The 15,275-nt window shown below is 40.0% G+C and overlaps 1 protein-coding gene across 1 annotated transcript in view; it reads right to left on the reverse strand.

Annotated features, from left to right (window-relative positions):
- KRIT1 (KRIT1 ankyrin repeat containing) overlaps positions 1–15,275 on the reverse strand; it is a 772,078-nt gene that overhangs the window by 118,524 nt on the left and 638,279 nt on the right. The window contains 1 exon segment of the mRNA XM_044066350.1: positions 3,959–4,165. Coding sequence (XP_043922285.1) covers positions 3,959–4,165 — 207 coding nt within the window.

Genomic DNA, 15,275 nt, shown 5'->3' on the forward strand with positions numbered 1-15,275 from the left:
ACCTGGTAACCTGGCCATGTGACAGGTATTCAATGAGAAAGAGAGCAAAAAGAGAAAGATGATGGTGATAAACATGAAGCTCTATTTGTTGAGTGATGCCTCTGGAAGACCTTATGGGAGATAAATTGTGAACCCAGGGTAGAGAAAAATATTTAAAATAGGCTGAACGTTTCCCTCTCTCTTACTTCAGACTGCTGGCACATTTTTACATTATATTTCATTACATTTCAGGCCACACATCTCAAATATACAGATTTTCATAGAATGTCCAGTTTTCTGCCTCATATTTCTGATCTTTTTCTTGTACAATTGTGGTTTTCTGGCAAATCACTGCCAAATCATTGAGGACTAAAGTCAGAAAATGACAGACATTTGAGTTTCAGATTTCATTCCCTTCAGAAAATTCATGCTAATGCAAAACCTGTTATTCTATCAACTATCTGAGTTTGTAAGAGCAATATTTAAAATGCGTCCCCAATTTTTTTTATAGTTTTGTCCAGATTTCTTGCTATAAGAGGTTGAGGGAAATGTTTAAGGCATTGCGAAAAGCAAAACTTGAACAATGCTATAATGAAATGCTTAAATTGCAGCAAGTACGCCTTTCAGAACCCATCACTGTATATCACTAAAAAGCCCAAATTGGTTAGAACTACCCCATCAACAAACATATACACAGCTGCTTAATACCTATAGAATTATCCAGCACCTAGTGGCTTGTCCAGCAGTAAATACTATTCTACAAAACTATGTTCCCAATTGGTCATTATGATATAATGACCAAACACCTCTTTCTGTCCACAAACCTATCAAATTTGTTTGGCATGGTCTGTACTCATACCGTGATTCTAAGGCCTGGAACTTCTCATGTACATCTATCATGTCAATACCATTAATCCAGTCCTTTAGTACCATTCTGAATGGTTACCTAGCCAAACTCTGTCGCTGTTCTTGCTCAACCCCAAGATAAACTATATCCCTAAATATGAGTAAGTACCTATTCATAATGTACACACCTCCTTACACCCCCCCTCTTCACTCATTTCCAAACTTGAGTCAATCTCTCTCTGACTCTCTGTCTAAATATGCCATAACCCTTTTTTTTCTCACTTCAAATTATGATTCCTGTTTGTATTATATTAACCTACCTTTAACTTCTCTAAACTTGCTAAAATGTCTATAAATATTAAATCATTGTCATATAAGTTATATCTAGTTTTAATCAATGTGGATGCATTATGTCTAATTTGGTATAATTATTTAAACTGTATATGTTTTGTACTGTTTTTGAAGACTGTAAACTTGTTTTTAAAATGTTTTTGAAATATTTTGTAGCTTTTCTTCTCAAGCCTTGGCTGAAAATGGGCAACTATCCAGTCGAACTTTCCCGGTAATCAAATGTCAATAAATAAATAAATACTTGTGGAACTGCACTTGTGTCTTAACAGTGACAGAAAAATTAGATTTAAATTTAATCTTTTATGTACTGTAGAAGAAAATATATAAACTATGTAGCAGCAGTTGTAATTCCCTTTTGCAGTGAAGGAAAACACAATAATTAGATCCATACTGTGAAATGTGTTTGTTAAAGGTCTATCACTATTCTCAGGCAGGAACCTAGCAGATCACAATATGCATGGAATTTGTATTTGAAGTGTTAAAAAGAAGTTATGTACTCAAAGTAACATTTCATTTGTGTTGTCCATTTTCATTCTTCCTCAACCTGTAGGGTTTGGACACAATCCTCAGATCGGACTCAGCTGCTTTCCATAGCTCTAGGATCTGATTCTTGAGCTCTTCCCTTACTCATACTGCCTCATTCCCCCAGAATACCTCAGATGGAGTTTGCTGCTAATATATTTATAGTATATCTACAAGTGTGTGTGTGTGTGTATATATATATATATATATATATATATATATATATATATATATATATATATATATGGGTCTAGGACATTTCAATGAAAGCACATTTCACTGAAAGTCAAATTAGTGTGCATTTTTCGCTGAAAGCTCAATTCACTGAAATACATTTCACTGTGAAATATATAGATCCCTATCAGATGACATAAACTTCATATGACTGAAACTTCAAAATACTGAAAAATCACTTGACTGAAATCCATACTACTGAAATCTTACAAAGCTAAATTCCAACATACTGAATTGTAAAGTGGACGATACAAAACCAGAATAGGTGGAGGGCTGTGCCTCCCCCCAACACCCCTAACTATATATACTAACTCCAGGATAGCACTACAGTACACCTGTTCTGGGTGGGGATGTTGGAAGCTCATACTATTAGCAGCATTGCATATTCCCTTTAGCTGTTAGGGCTAGGATGCATTTGGTAAAAGTCTCCATAACTATCGAAGGACCATAGCCCGAAAAACAAAAAAAAGGTACAGTGATGATGAACTGTTGAAGGCAAGTGGAGTAACTCTATAGTTTCTGTGGTAAAAACAATAAGGCATGTTTTGCTCTCCTTTACAGCTAGACTGCCCTCACCAACCATAGCATACTACAATTATGCAGCATAACGGATGCCTGACTAATCAGAATAACTATCTGAAGACTGATAAACTCCAGAATAATTTCTAATCATAGACATTATTTCGTGCAGCTGTAATCCTTACAATGCACATCTTATTTAATAACATACTAAACAAACAAGGAGAAAAACAAAGAAAAAATATGCTTTTTTTTGAAAGGGAAATAATGCTATTCCGAGTTCAGGAGAACAGACAAGGGATTGGTGCAGTGCTAAAATAAAGACTCTGGAATGCTAGAATGTTGATCCTTTCGTGACAACACAGAACTAACAACAAACAGGATTTGACCATTCCCAATGGCTTCATCATTGGCTGATTCTAGCTTAATTTTCCACTGTAACCCAGTTAAGATAGCTACCTCTGCCCTTCTGGCACTTGCTGGCCTTGATAGTCAGCCTTGCATTTTGCAGTCTGCCCCAGTACCTCCACAACATGTTGAAAGTTAATTAGCTGCCACTTATCAGCCTCATTTTTGATGAATGCTCAAGACAGATGCCTAATAAAGGGACCTGAAGTTGTTGAAAAACTGAAGTCTACTGCCAAAACATGCCAAAAGACAAGCATCCATTCATGTGGCATCTAAACCAAAATAAATATACAAACAAATTGGAACCACAAAATATTATGTACTTATTTTGGTAACTGGGTGAGCTGGCCAGCAGTACTTCTGCAAACATAAACCAGATAATGGACCTCAAAAAAGTGTTTTCTTTTGCATGAGGAAGACATTAATATGAACACTAGATATCTACTACTGTTGTGAAATGCATGATTACACTCAGCAAAGAAAAATTCATTATCAAACTCAACTCACTGGCTTATTTACACCTACAACTGAAAACAGGCAGTATTATGTTAAAGAGTAAGTGTATTCTGCCACAGACCTATTAAAGAATCAAAAGTGAAGGTGCACTCTTGGTAAAGTTATTACATATTGGTGTGACACTGAGCATAGCTGCCTCAGCTTTTGGTTCTCCTGTTCAGTTCTTGGCTGAGGCACCTTCTGTGCAAAGTCAGCATGCTGCTCATCTGTCAGTCTGAGTTTTTGCTGGGAGCTCCAAATTCCTTCCACACCCCAGAGATACACAGGTGGACTGGTATTTCTCTAATTGCCTACAAATGTGTGTCCATCTCAGTGTGTATGCTCGTGTATATCCTATGACGGACTGAAATCTTGCACAGTGTTAATCTGCTGCTTTATGCCAAGTAAGTGCTGGGACAGGTTGCTAGTTTCCCTGTGACCCCAAACAAGATACAACAAATATCAAAGAATGAATGAATATGAAATTCTAGCAAAAAAAAAAATCAGTAAGGTAATTTAAGAACTTGCGATTCTTAAAATGCTGTAACAGTTCTGTAAATGTACAGCTAAAAGCACCTTATTAACAATCATTTTATCTAGTTACCTTTGTTTCCATGTTGAGTAAATGAAGTCCCTTGACATTCACACCTACATATACTTTAATTACTTTATGACTGCTGGAACTGCCCTTGGTGAAAATCTGCCCAGTGAAAAAGGCTGCTCCATAGGTAGGGATCTCCCAACAATTCTGCAGGAACATGCGCTGTAGATGATGCATTTCTTTGCTGACTCCCTCACTAGTACTTAAACTCTGCAGAACAAAAAACAAAAGTCTTCACATAATGAAAAACAATATACACTATTTTTGTTCATCTTCAGTTTAAAGAATATTTGCATAAAACTTCCAATAGAATATTTTTTCCTGTACACAAGAAATGTATTCATCTACCTTACCTGTGCAACTGCACTAATAAGCACCATTAACTACAAGGGCTGTTTATTGTTTTCACACACAATATTGTTTCTGTTATTAATGTGTACTTTGGAATGCTTTTCTCCCTCTGCTTCAACTAAAGAAGACAATGCCTAGTCTGACCATTCCAGTACACAAATGAGAATAAATCAGCCTATTTATCAATTCATAGTTTTTCTTCATTAAATCCACGCAGAAGTGTATGGTATGACAGGAAAACTGAAGAAATGTGCATTTTTTTACTATCAGCTGCCTATCTTTCATACTCATCACCCTTACAATACTCTTACACTTGTCATATCCAGACATGAAGCCCTCCAGCTTTGGGAGACATTACTTGCAAAGGCACAATGGACACATTCTCACTGTATCAGATGATGTGTGAGAACACCTTTTTTTTTGTTTTGTTTTTCAACAATTTTTTTTCTGATATGTTGTTCATGACAAATGAAACTTTTTAGAGATGCCCGCAAGAACTTTTGGGGCCTTTAATTTATTGCCTGTGATGGATTGACCAATGCCACCAGTCTGGCACACATAAGAATTTGAATCCCATCCCTGCCAACCAAGGCAAGGTACATCATACCCAGATATAATGAGCTGGACATAGAAACATGCACACTGTCAGAGCTTGCCAGTTCAACCCCATGTCAGAAGCAAGCACTTATTGCAAACCAAGAAATAACCAACTTTCTGATACATGTTTAAACAAGTAATGCAAAAATTATACTTGCCTGACTTACAGGCAACTCCTACAAGCAGCACCCAATGGAAAAAAAAATGACCTGCAAAGAGGGTATTCTTTATCTGCTTGGGAAACATAACACATACTTGATGGAGTCCTACACCCATTTTTAATTTCTCCAAGTCTTTTGAGTTTTTAATACCAGGATGGGAATGAACCCCATTCCTAGGTCAAAGTATGATTAAAGTTCATGAAATTAGTATTATAGGTTCATAGGTTCATACTAGGCTATCTGCCCTAGGGCATTTATAAGCCTAGCCAGAATGTGTTTGGCTTTCGCCACCCATTTTAAATTTATTTTGCTATTCCCTTTTTCGAGGTTAGTATACTGTGCCTCTGTCTAACAGTGACACAGAAGTGATACCCGGGGTAAACCTACGATCTCCCATCCATTCATCAAGACTCCTCTTGAAGAGAGTCAATGAGGGACTCTGCCTAACCTGGACTGGGATTTTATTCCAGAGTGAAGGGAGCCTCTGGGTTATGAATCTGTCCCTCCAGCATGTCCTATTTATTTCAGTGCTGAGGTTCAAGTCTCTCGAGCGCGTAGCTCGATGGGATTTGGATTTTCTGAGGTGCAGCATGTCCATTAATTCCGGGTTGGAAATGGCACCTCTGAACAGGCGGTATGCCACTGAGTAGAGCTGGAGTTTCTTTAACTGGGCAGCATATGGCATCTGTTTGAGCCCTTTGATCCTCTTGATGAGGTACTTTTGGGGTCTTTCCAGTTGCTGCAGGTGTCTGGTAAGGTACATCCCAAAAGGGGCATTGTACTCAATTATGGGCCTGATGAGGGATGAGTAAAGAGGCACGATGACCTCCCCTGATCTAGATGTGAATCCCTTCATGATTAGGTGGGCTATATAAAATGTTTTTCTAACCACTTTGGCCATGTGGTTGTCAAATGAGAGATTGCTATCAACTTGGGTCCCCAGGTCCCTAATTACTACTTCTGTACTTAATGGATTACCACCTATGTGGTAATTTGTGGGCACTTTGTTTTTGCTAAAGGGGATGACTATACACTTTTTGGCATTTAGCTTGAGGCCATGGCTCTGGCACCAGTTGTCTGTTTCTCTGAGGCCCTTTTGGAGGATGCTTGTGTTGGCTGGAGAGTCGATTATGGCGCCCAGTTTGCAGTCATCTGCGAACTTGGTCAGCCACAGTCCTTCCGTGTTGGCCTGTACCTCCGAGAAATATATACCGAACAAGAGCGGTCCCAGGACTGAGCCTTGTGGGACACCACTTGTAACTGGTTTGGAGTCTGACACGGCTCCAGCAATTCTAACCATGTGGGTTCTGTCCTTGAGCCAGTTTGCAATCCATCTAGTGACATAGGGGTTTATATTTAAGCTGGTGAGCTTATCTATAATGCCCGAGTGGGGTATTGTATCAAAGGTTTTTGCGAGGTCCAGGTAGGCTGTGTGGACCACCTTCCCCTCGTCAATGGCCTTGGTGACTGTTTCAAAGAAATCAACCAGGTTTAAGAGGCAGGATCTGCCCTTAACAAAGCCGAACTGGGTAGGATCCAGTGTTTGTAGGTCCCCAATATCTTTATTTATGAGGTCCATGATGATCCTTTCCATAGCTTTGCAGACCAAGCTAGTCAGGCTTATGGGGCGATAGTTTTCAGGATCCGTTGAGGCACCACCTTTATGGAGAGGGACCACTGTTGCTGTACGCCACTCTTTGGGCACATATCCTGTAGTAAGGCTGAGATTGAACAGTAGTTTTATGTTTGGGTTTAGCTCTTCTTGGAGTTCATGTAGGACACAGCCGGGACACCATCTGGTCCCATTGATGCTGTGTTTTTGCTTTGGAGAGGCGGCTCTTACCTGAGCATCTGAGATGTCAGGGGGGCAGCACTCTGCTGGGATAGATATTTGCCCTTTTGGTGGGGAGGGGGGGGACGTTTGCGCTGAACCTGTCAGCTAGGATGTTGGCAATGTCTGTGGGTTCGGTGTATTTTTGTCATTTTGGACTAATTCTGAGCATATCTGGGAATTACCACCCAGGTTCCTAACATAACTAAAGAAAGCCTTGTGATTATCCTTAGTGTCCTGTGAAATTTTTCTCTCGAAGCTGGCCTTAGACAATTTTGTGTGTGCCCGTAGTTTTTTGCTAATACTGATCAGTGATGCCTTCCCTTTTTGGGATTTTGCTCTATCATTTAGTAGCTTCCTCCTTCTATTGTATAGTTTTGTTTATGGCTGGGGTCCACCAGACAGGACGTCTGCCTTTGGAGGATTGGGTCTTGGTTTTATTTGGGATCGCATGATCCATGCATTCCTGAAGGTGTTCATAGAATGCGTTTATAAAGGATTCTGCGGTCTGGGCCATATTTTCCACAGGCCCGGGGGCTTTGAAGGATTCCACCTCAGTTTTGAGGAGTGTGAAATTTGCTTTAGTCATAAAATATTTTCATTTAAAAAGTATTGTTTCAATCTTTGATGTAAGCCAGTAGTGCTCTTCGCAGCACCTGCAATGTGCCCAGTAATGACTCCTCCTCCAGTTCGCATGGACTTACATGTATTGGTAACATATCTAAATACAACTGTAAATTATTTTTTATAAGACCCATTCCTCCTACTACTGTTATTGGAACTGTCTGGGTATTTTTCTTCCACATTGCTCTCGTTTCTGCCTACAGATCCTGATATTTTATGACTTTGTGTCTCTCTGTACACAAGACACTATAGTCACTGGGTATGGCAATTTCAATGATCAATGCTACTCTTGTCTTCTTTTCTTGGACCACTATATCCTACTTATATGTGTGACTCAGTGCTGAGAAAGCAGTAAAAACTCTTACTCCTCAAATATCAGCCAATAACCACAGATAAAAACAGTAATGTAAAAAGCTGAACACTGGCCGGTGAAACTAGATACAAAGTTTAATTAGTGCTTTCGTCTGTTGTTACACTTGACTTCTTCAGATTAAAACAGGAATTATTCATACATCACTTTGTTTTATAGCATGGCTAAGTCACATGTCATTAAAGCAAAATGCACCTAAAAATCATTGTTTTTTAGTTGTTGTTATACATAGTTAAATTTCACCTTATAAAATGCATTAAAACCATACTTATTTATTTACATATTGCATAGCCAATGGATCTGAGCTCCTAGCTCTTCCCCCCACCCATAATCCCCTGCCAACCCTCCATGACCTCAGATCAAGTTTGCCCCTCTATAGATACCCAAAAGAGGTATTCCAATAAACAACCTAGATAGATACATTCTGAAGGCCAGGGGGAAGGAGGGGGGGATGGTTGCAGACAAATGAAGCCACCTACTCAGATGGAACGTTATGGTGAGTACATAACTTCTTAATCTGAAGTAGGGACTTCATTTGTCAGCAACCTGTGGGACAGAGTCCCCAGCTACCTGAATCTTGGGCGGACATCATAGAAGGATACTGCGGAGCACCGCGGAGCCAAAGGATGCTCTACCTCTAGAAATTACGTCCAGTTTGTAGTGGTTAATAAAGGTATGAGATGAGGCCCAAGTGGCTGCCGAACAAATATCATCCAATGGAACTCTAGATTTGAAGGCAGCAGAAGCAGAGATGGAACAAGTGGAATGTGTGCAAACTCCTCCAGGTGCGGGTCTACCAGAAGCTTGGTACGCTAAAAGAATACATTTGGAAATCCAGCGTGACAAGGTGATTTTTGAGACTGCTTTCCCCAGAATTAATTTGGCAAAGGAAATGAACAGCTGGTTGGATTGCCTGTGACCAGCAGTCCTATGAGTATAAAAACGTAGCTGCCTATGAACATCTGAGTGCAGCTTGTACTCTCCTTTATTCTGATATTTAGGAAAGAAGACCGGTAGATTTATGGATTGATTTATATTGGTTATATTTATTGAGAGGTCGGATCCGACAGCCTCGAGGGCAGGGTCGGATCCAAAGTACCAAGTACTGTCGGAGCCGACCCACCCACGGCTCCGACGCTGCCCGGCTCATAACACTCCGACAAATCCAGCGTGACAAGGTGATTTTTGAGACTGCTTTCCCCAGAATGAATTTGGCAAAGGAAATGAACAGCTGGTTGGATTGCCTGTGACCAGCAGTCCTATGAGTATAAAAACGTAGCTGCCTATGAACATATGAGTGCAGCTTGTACTCTCCTTTATTCTGATATTTAGGAAAGAAGACCGGTAGATTTATGGATTGATTTATATTGGTTATATTTATTGAGAGGTCGGATCCAAAGTACCAAGTACTGTCGGAGCCGACCCACCCCTGGCTCCGACGCTGCCCGGCTCAGAACACTCCGAACCCGGGAAGCAGGTCGGAGAAGCAAAAAAGGGTGTCGAGCTCCCCCCCGAAGGGGGGGGGGAGGCAAGAGCACTCCCATCTGCAGCTGGGCCTGGATGAACCTTTGCATCATCTGTTCCAAGTCTGCATCTGACATACTGTAAGTCGATCTCGATGAGGCCACCGAGGCAGGCCTGGAATGCCGCCTCGATGACCTCGATGGAGATCGGGCCTCCTCCTTGGGTCCTGGGGAGAAACAAGGAGATTGGAGCCGAGGAGGAGGAGACCTAGAAGCTGTGGAGGGAGAAGCCCGCTTAGCCGGCGGGGCCGAAGCGGACGCCTCAGCCCGCTGCTTGTGGTGCTTCTCCCTCCTTTTCTCCCTCCTGGCCGCCCTGTCCTCCGGCACTTTAGCGGAAGTTTGAGTCCCGGCCGAAGGAAGGTGGGCAGGAGTGGCTACGACCACAGGCTGTGGTAGTGCCACGGGAGGAGCGGGGGCCGAAGCCGAGTCCGGGGGCAAAAGTCCCGCCAGGACCAGCTTCGACCTCCGCTCTTTCAGTGCCCTGGGGTTGAACGCTGCACAGATGGTACAGCCTGAGGAGAGGTGTTCAACCCCTAGGCACCGAACGCACCGAGTGTGGCCATCAGCCGGGGAGAGCTTATGGCCACACTCGGTACACTTTGAAAAAATGGCTTTTGGGGTGTCAGACATACTGGAGGGAAGAAAAGTACTACACAAGCACACAGGCCCCAAAAAACACTAACACACACACACTCACTAACGACCAGCGAGGGGAGAGAAAAAACTATGTAAAAAGTACAAATAATAAAGGGAACCTAACACTTACACACTGTTTTAAGTCTAAAGACAGAAAAAGAGGAAGAAAATACACTTATCTTAACAAATCGCTAAGAGCTCTGAAAAATCCAGCTAGTCACAAGTGTGGCAAACTAGATCTGAGGTCATGGAGGGTTGGCAGGGGATTATGGGTGAGGGGAGGAGCTAGGAGCTCGGATCCATTGGCTATGAAACAAGTTGCCGGCTCGGATCCGATATCGGATCCAAGACCCACAGGTTGCTGACAAATGAAGTCCCTACTTCAGACCCATACTTATTTATTTACATATTGCATATAGCCCATTAGCCCCCATCTCAAAATTAAAAAAAAGTACAATCCAGAATACATTTCCACAAAAATAAATCATGTACTTAAAATAAGCAAATGTTACTGTGTTGCCACAGGAATATACGTCTGCTCTCCCCCCTAAAAATAAAGTTCTGCTTTTAATTTTAAATAGCTGGAGAGGGAAACTACATCATTTAGTCCAGGCAGGTTAGTGGCACCCACTCTTAAGTTGCTACATGAATTCTTAAAATTCTAGAAACACTTCCTTCGGTCCCCCCTACTATCAGGTACTACTTGATCAATGGCTACAAATTTTAACTTCTGATTTGGGTTCAAGATAGTATGTACAGCCAATACATTATTTTCATTACCCTTCCTGATGTCATACTTATGTTGGTAAATACGAACTTTAAACTCTTTCTGAGTCTTCCCTATATAAAAACTTTCACAGCCTTGACATAGGGTGACATACACAACGTGTGTACTGTTACAGTTCAACTTGAAATTTAGTTGAACCGTACCATACCTTGGAACAAAAACTTTTTCTGTTTCTAATACATTGGCACATTGGTTACAGTGTCCACATTTTAACACCTTACCTTTCTTATAGTTTTTATTCCCCTCTATTTCTTTCCAACAAATCTTTGACACATGCATCTTTTTTGTATATGACACATGGTCTGCACCAACATTTTTAAGGACCTCTTCATCACTTTTAAATATCAAACAATTCTTTTTTAAAATATCTTTTATGTCATAAAACCGCAAGTTGTACTTCAGAATAAAGGCCCTGTTAAACTCGTTTGTGTTCTTTGACCCCACATCAACGTTTGTATTACTGCTGTTGTCCCTTTCCTCTGAGCCTAACAGTGGAAAAAAAGAGTCCTTTAACTTTTTTTTCTGTAACGTCACAAAACCGGTTCAATGAAACTGTTCAGGTATCCCCTCCTTAATAACATGCCCCTTAACTTTTCCCTTTCTTCAATGTACATTTGTAGGTCACTGACCATCCATGCTAACCGCACACACTGACCCTTAACCAAAGATCTTTTTTGCAAGTCAGGGTGCCCACTTTCAAAATGTAGGAGAGTATTAGACTATGTGGGCTTTCTGTAAATGGTGGTAGTAAACTTTTTCAGTGAATCATCTTTGGGTATAAGGATGTCCAAAAAATTCATTCTATTATTGTGTTGTTCCATAGTAGAGCTCAAAAAAGAAATGTTCCTATTTAGATATTCAAAAAACTGGTTCAGCTCTAACTCATTTCCTCCCAAACAATAAGTATGTCGCCAAGAAATCTTCCATAAAACAAACATTCGTTAAACCATTGGCAAGTAAACACTTGAGTCAGCTCCCATTGAGCAAGTGCCGCACCCATCGCTACACCTGTAGTTTGCTTAAAAATCTTGTTCTCAAAAATAATAAACTTGTTATTGAGCACTGTTTCCATAAGTGTCCTAAACATAAGTATTCTACTATGGCTAAAGTTGGTTTGTTTACATAGAAAGTCATAGAACATAAAGTCCTTCTTCATGCGGTATAACGCTAAACAAATCTTTAACATCTATAGTTGCCATAATCAGCTTTTTCCTATATAAATCATGTTTTATTTTCTTTAAACAGTCCCAGGAATCCTTCAATATATGATTAAATTCTGATAAAACTGTGTTCAAGTGAAAATCAATAAACTTGGCTAAAGTGGCTGTGACTAGGATGGAGAGGATTAGGAATCAGAATATTAGAGGGTCAGCTCAGGTTGGACAGTATGGAGACAAAGCAAGAGAGGCGAGATTGCGTTGGTTTGGACATGTGCTGAGGAGGGATGCTGGGTATATTGGGAAAAGGATGCTAAGGATGGAGCTGCCAGGTAAGAGGAAAAGAGGAAGGCCTAAGATAAGGTTTATGGATGTAGTGAGAGAGGACATGCAGGCGGATGGTGTGAAAGAGCATGATGCAGAGGACAGGAAGAAATGGAAATAGAAGATCCGCTGTGGCGACCCCTAACGGGAACAGCCGAAAGAAGATGATGACATCTACAATAGGTCTCAAAGGTGGGCTGCTGGTGCTTTTGTGTATTTTGGGGATTCCAAATATGGTTGGAACTTTAGGATATGTCTGAATTAAATAATTATATTCCTCCCTTGTTATTTGAAAATTTAATAATACATAATTTAATACATCAACATTCTTGTATGCTATATGTAGCTCACTTAACGACACTTCTTCGCAACCATCACCATATAGAATCCTCAGCATCTTCTCAATATACATGCATTGATCCATTACCACCAGCCCCCCACCTTTGTCGGGTTTCATAACCCTTATAGTCCTGTTTGTTGTTACACAATGCAATAGCTTTGTCTCTGTTTCTGTTAAATTAAAATTATTAGTCCTTTTTGTCTTTAATAACAATGACCTGATCTCATTACTACATACATTTTAAAACAGTTGAACTGTGGGGTGGGGGTGGGGTGGGGGGGTTAAACACACTGCTTCTTTTGCAGCTCCGTGGGGGGGTTAGATAATTCATTACCTTGAAAATAACAACTTAGGTTTAATTTTCTTGTATACAATTTCAAATCAAGTAGGCATCTGTCAATCTTGGCATTAGTTATAGGTACATAATTAATACCCTTTTCAAATAATGTTGCCCATTCATTAGTGACAGCCTGACTACTGTAACTGTATATACTAAAGTCTTTGTAATCATTTTCAATGATAGTACAAGCATCATCATCTGTATTCGTAATGCAAACATCTTTTGTATTGTCATTATGATTCAAAACATTTACTGGTACTTTCTCCCTCCCCCTCCCTGAATACACAGTTCTCTGTCCATAATGATTACCACCATTCCTGGTGTTGTTCCAATCCTTTCGGATGCAAAACCAGAGGCAACAGGTGTCCAACAGGACTGAGGAGAAGTCTAGCTTTGTGGCAGCAGATAATGCAGCAGCTAAAATGTATATAGCAATTACAGCAGGTGAGAAAGGAGAATAGCAACAAACTGTAAGCAAAACTGTTCTTAAAAAGAAGACCAATTGTTAGCAGTATTAAAAATGGCAATAGACAGACATTAATTATAAGATAATTAGGTAACTGTTCTGGGCTTAAACTCAAAAAATGCAGTCTTTTAGACATATTGAGACAGATACTTTTTGTGACTTAGCGTCTGAAATTGATGGACCGATGATAAAATTTCTGGAACTGTGAAACAAAAACATTTTATCCTTGGTACAATTATTTGTTTTCCTGTAGTAAGTTAAGTGTTGAAAAAAGTTTCTTTGCAGTGCAGACCAGATGAACGTGAAGAAGATGATGTTAAAAAATGCACGCAGGCTATGTATGAGACTGTTGATAATATTGTGACAGTTAAGATGAGAGATGCTTTTAGAATGGAGGATGGAAGTTGGAAATTGTTTTGAAATGTGTAAACAACATGGTAAAACACCTGAAACATATTTTTGTGGCTAGTCATAGAAGGACATTAAGGTATGCTGGCCAGCCTAAATCTGGTTTCTTTTGGGGACATTTCTCATTTAATGACTGTGACAAGGTGCAATTTGACCACTGTAGGCAGAAACAACATAGTGCAAGAAGATTTGTGCCTGACTGCAGGTTGTGAAAACAAACCAAAAAAAAAAAAAAAAAACACTTTTAGACAGATTGTCAAGAGCAAAAAAGAAAATAATTAAAAAGAAGAGGTGAAGGAAGAAAATGTACATGAGGGAGGACAACAGGCTGGGAGAGAGAGTAAAGAGATACACAAGGAAGGACAAGAGGACTTGGGGAGAGGGTGAACTAGGTACAGAAGCAGCTGTAGAAGAAGAAAAAATATGAAGGGAAAAATGAGGAGAGAAAGTGCATGCAGGAAGAGAGGGCAAGAGAAAGGATTGATACTAATCATTTTTTGATGTTCTAACCAGTGAAAAATCTGACTGCAGGTACAAAGAATTATTTGTACATAAACTCAGGAAAAATACTCAATTGGGGAATTCAGATTTATCAGCCATAATGAAAACACACACACACACACACACACACACACACACACACACACACACACACACACACACACACACACACACACACACACACACCAGAAAAGAACAGAGAAAGATTTCTTTTCTTTTTTTTTTTAAATGGGGGAAAAAAAGAAAGGAAATACCAATGATGGTATGAGAGAATACCTGAACAGATATAAAGAAGTACTAAGAATGGTACTGAGGAAAGAACTTCCAATGGTAGTGTTGTAGAGTGAGGGAGAGATCCGCACACACTATTTAAGATAACGAGAGGAGTGGGTAGAGACACTAGAGATAAGAGACAGACTTATAAAAGAGAAAAAAGGATATTTTTAAGGAAAAAACAACTGTAGGCCAAAGCTCGAGAGAGGTCGCACGTGTCTGACACACGAAGTGGCAAATGAAATGTGAGGTAATTTTGAGAGGAGCATTATGGGTAAAGCCTAGCTCAAGAGTTTGGAAGGTGCGAGCTGAAATAAACTGCTGAGTTGGAACCGAGCCCACAGTCAAGGATTATGTGAAGATTGACAACAACAGATAGAAAATTTTAAAATATTTCACTAAACTTATAAAGGAAAAACAAAAATTTTAAAGTACTTTCAATAATGGTGATGGAAGAAAGTGTGTGTATTAAAATATGAAAGGAAATAAAAAGAATAAATGAGAAATTATGGGATAAAACTGCAGAGTGGGAAGTACTACAATTATGGACAGATCATATAACTATAAAGGGCTGCTATAACAACTGGTCTGAATGGTGGATTGAATTTAAAAAGAAGTGTTTTTTTCCCCC

Source organism: Protopterus annectens, chromosome 3.part1 (assembly GCF_019279795.1).
Source record: "Protopterus annectens isolate FY-2018-M chromosome 3.part1, PAN1.0, whole genome shotgun sequence".
NCBI classification, from domain to species: Eukaryota; Metazoa; Chordata; order Ceratodontiformes; family Protopteridae; genus Protopterus; species Protopterus annectens.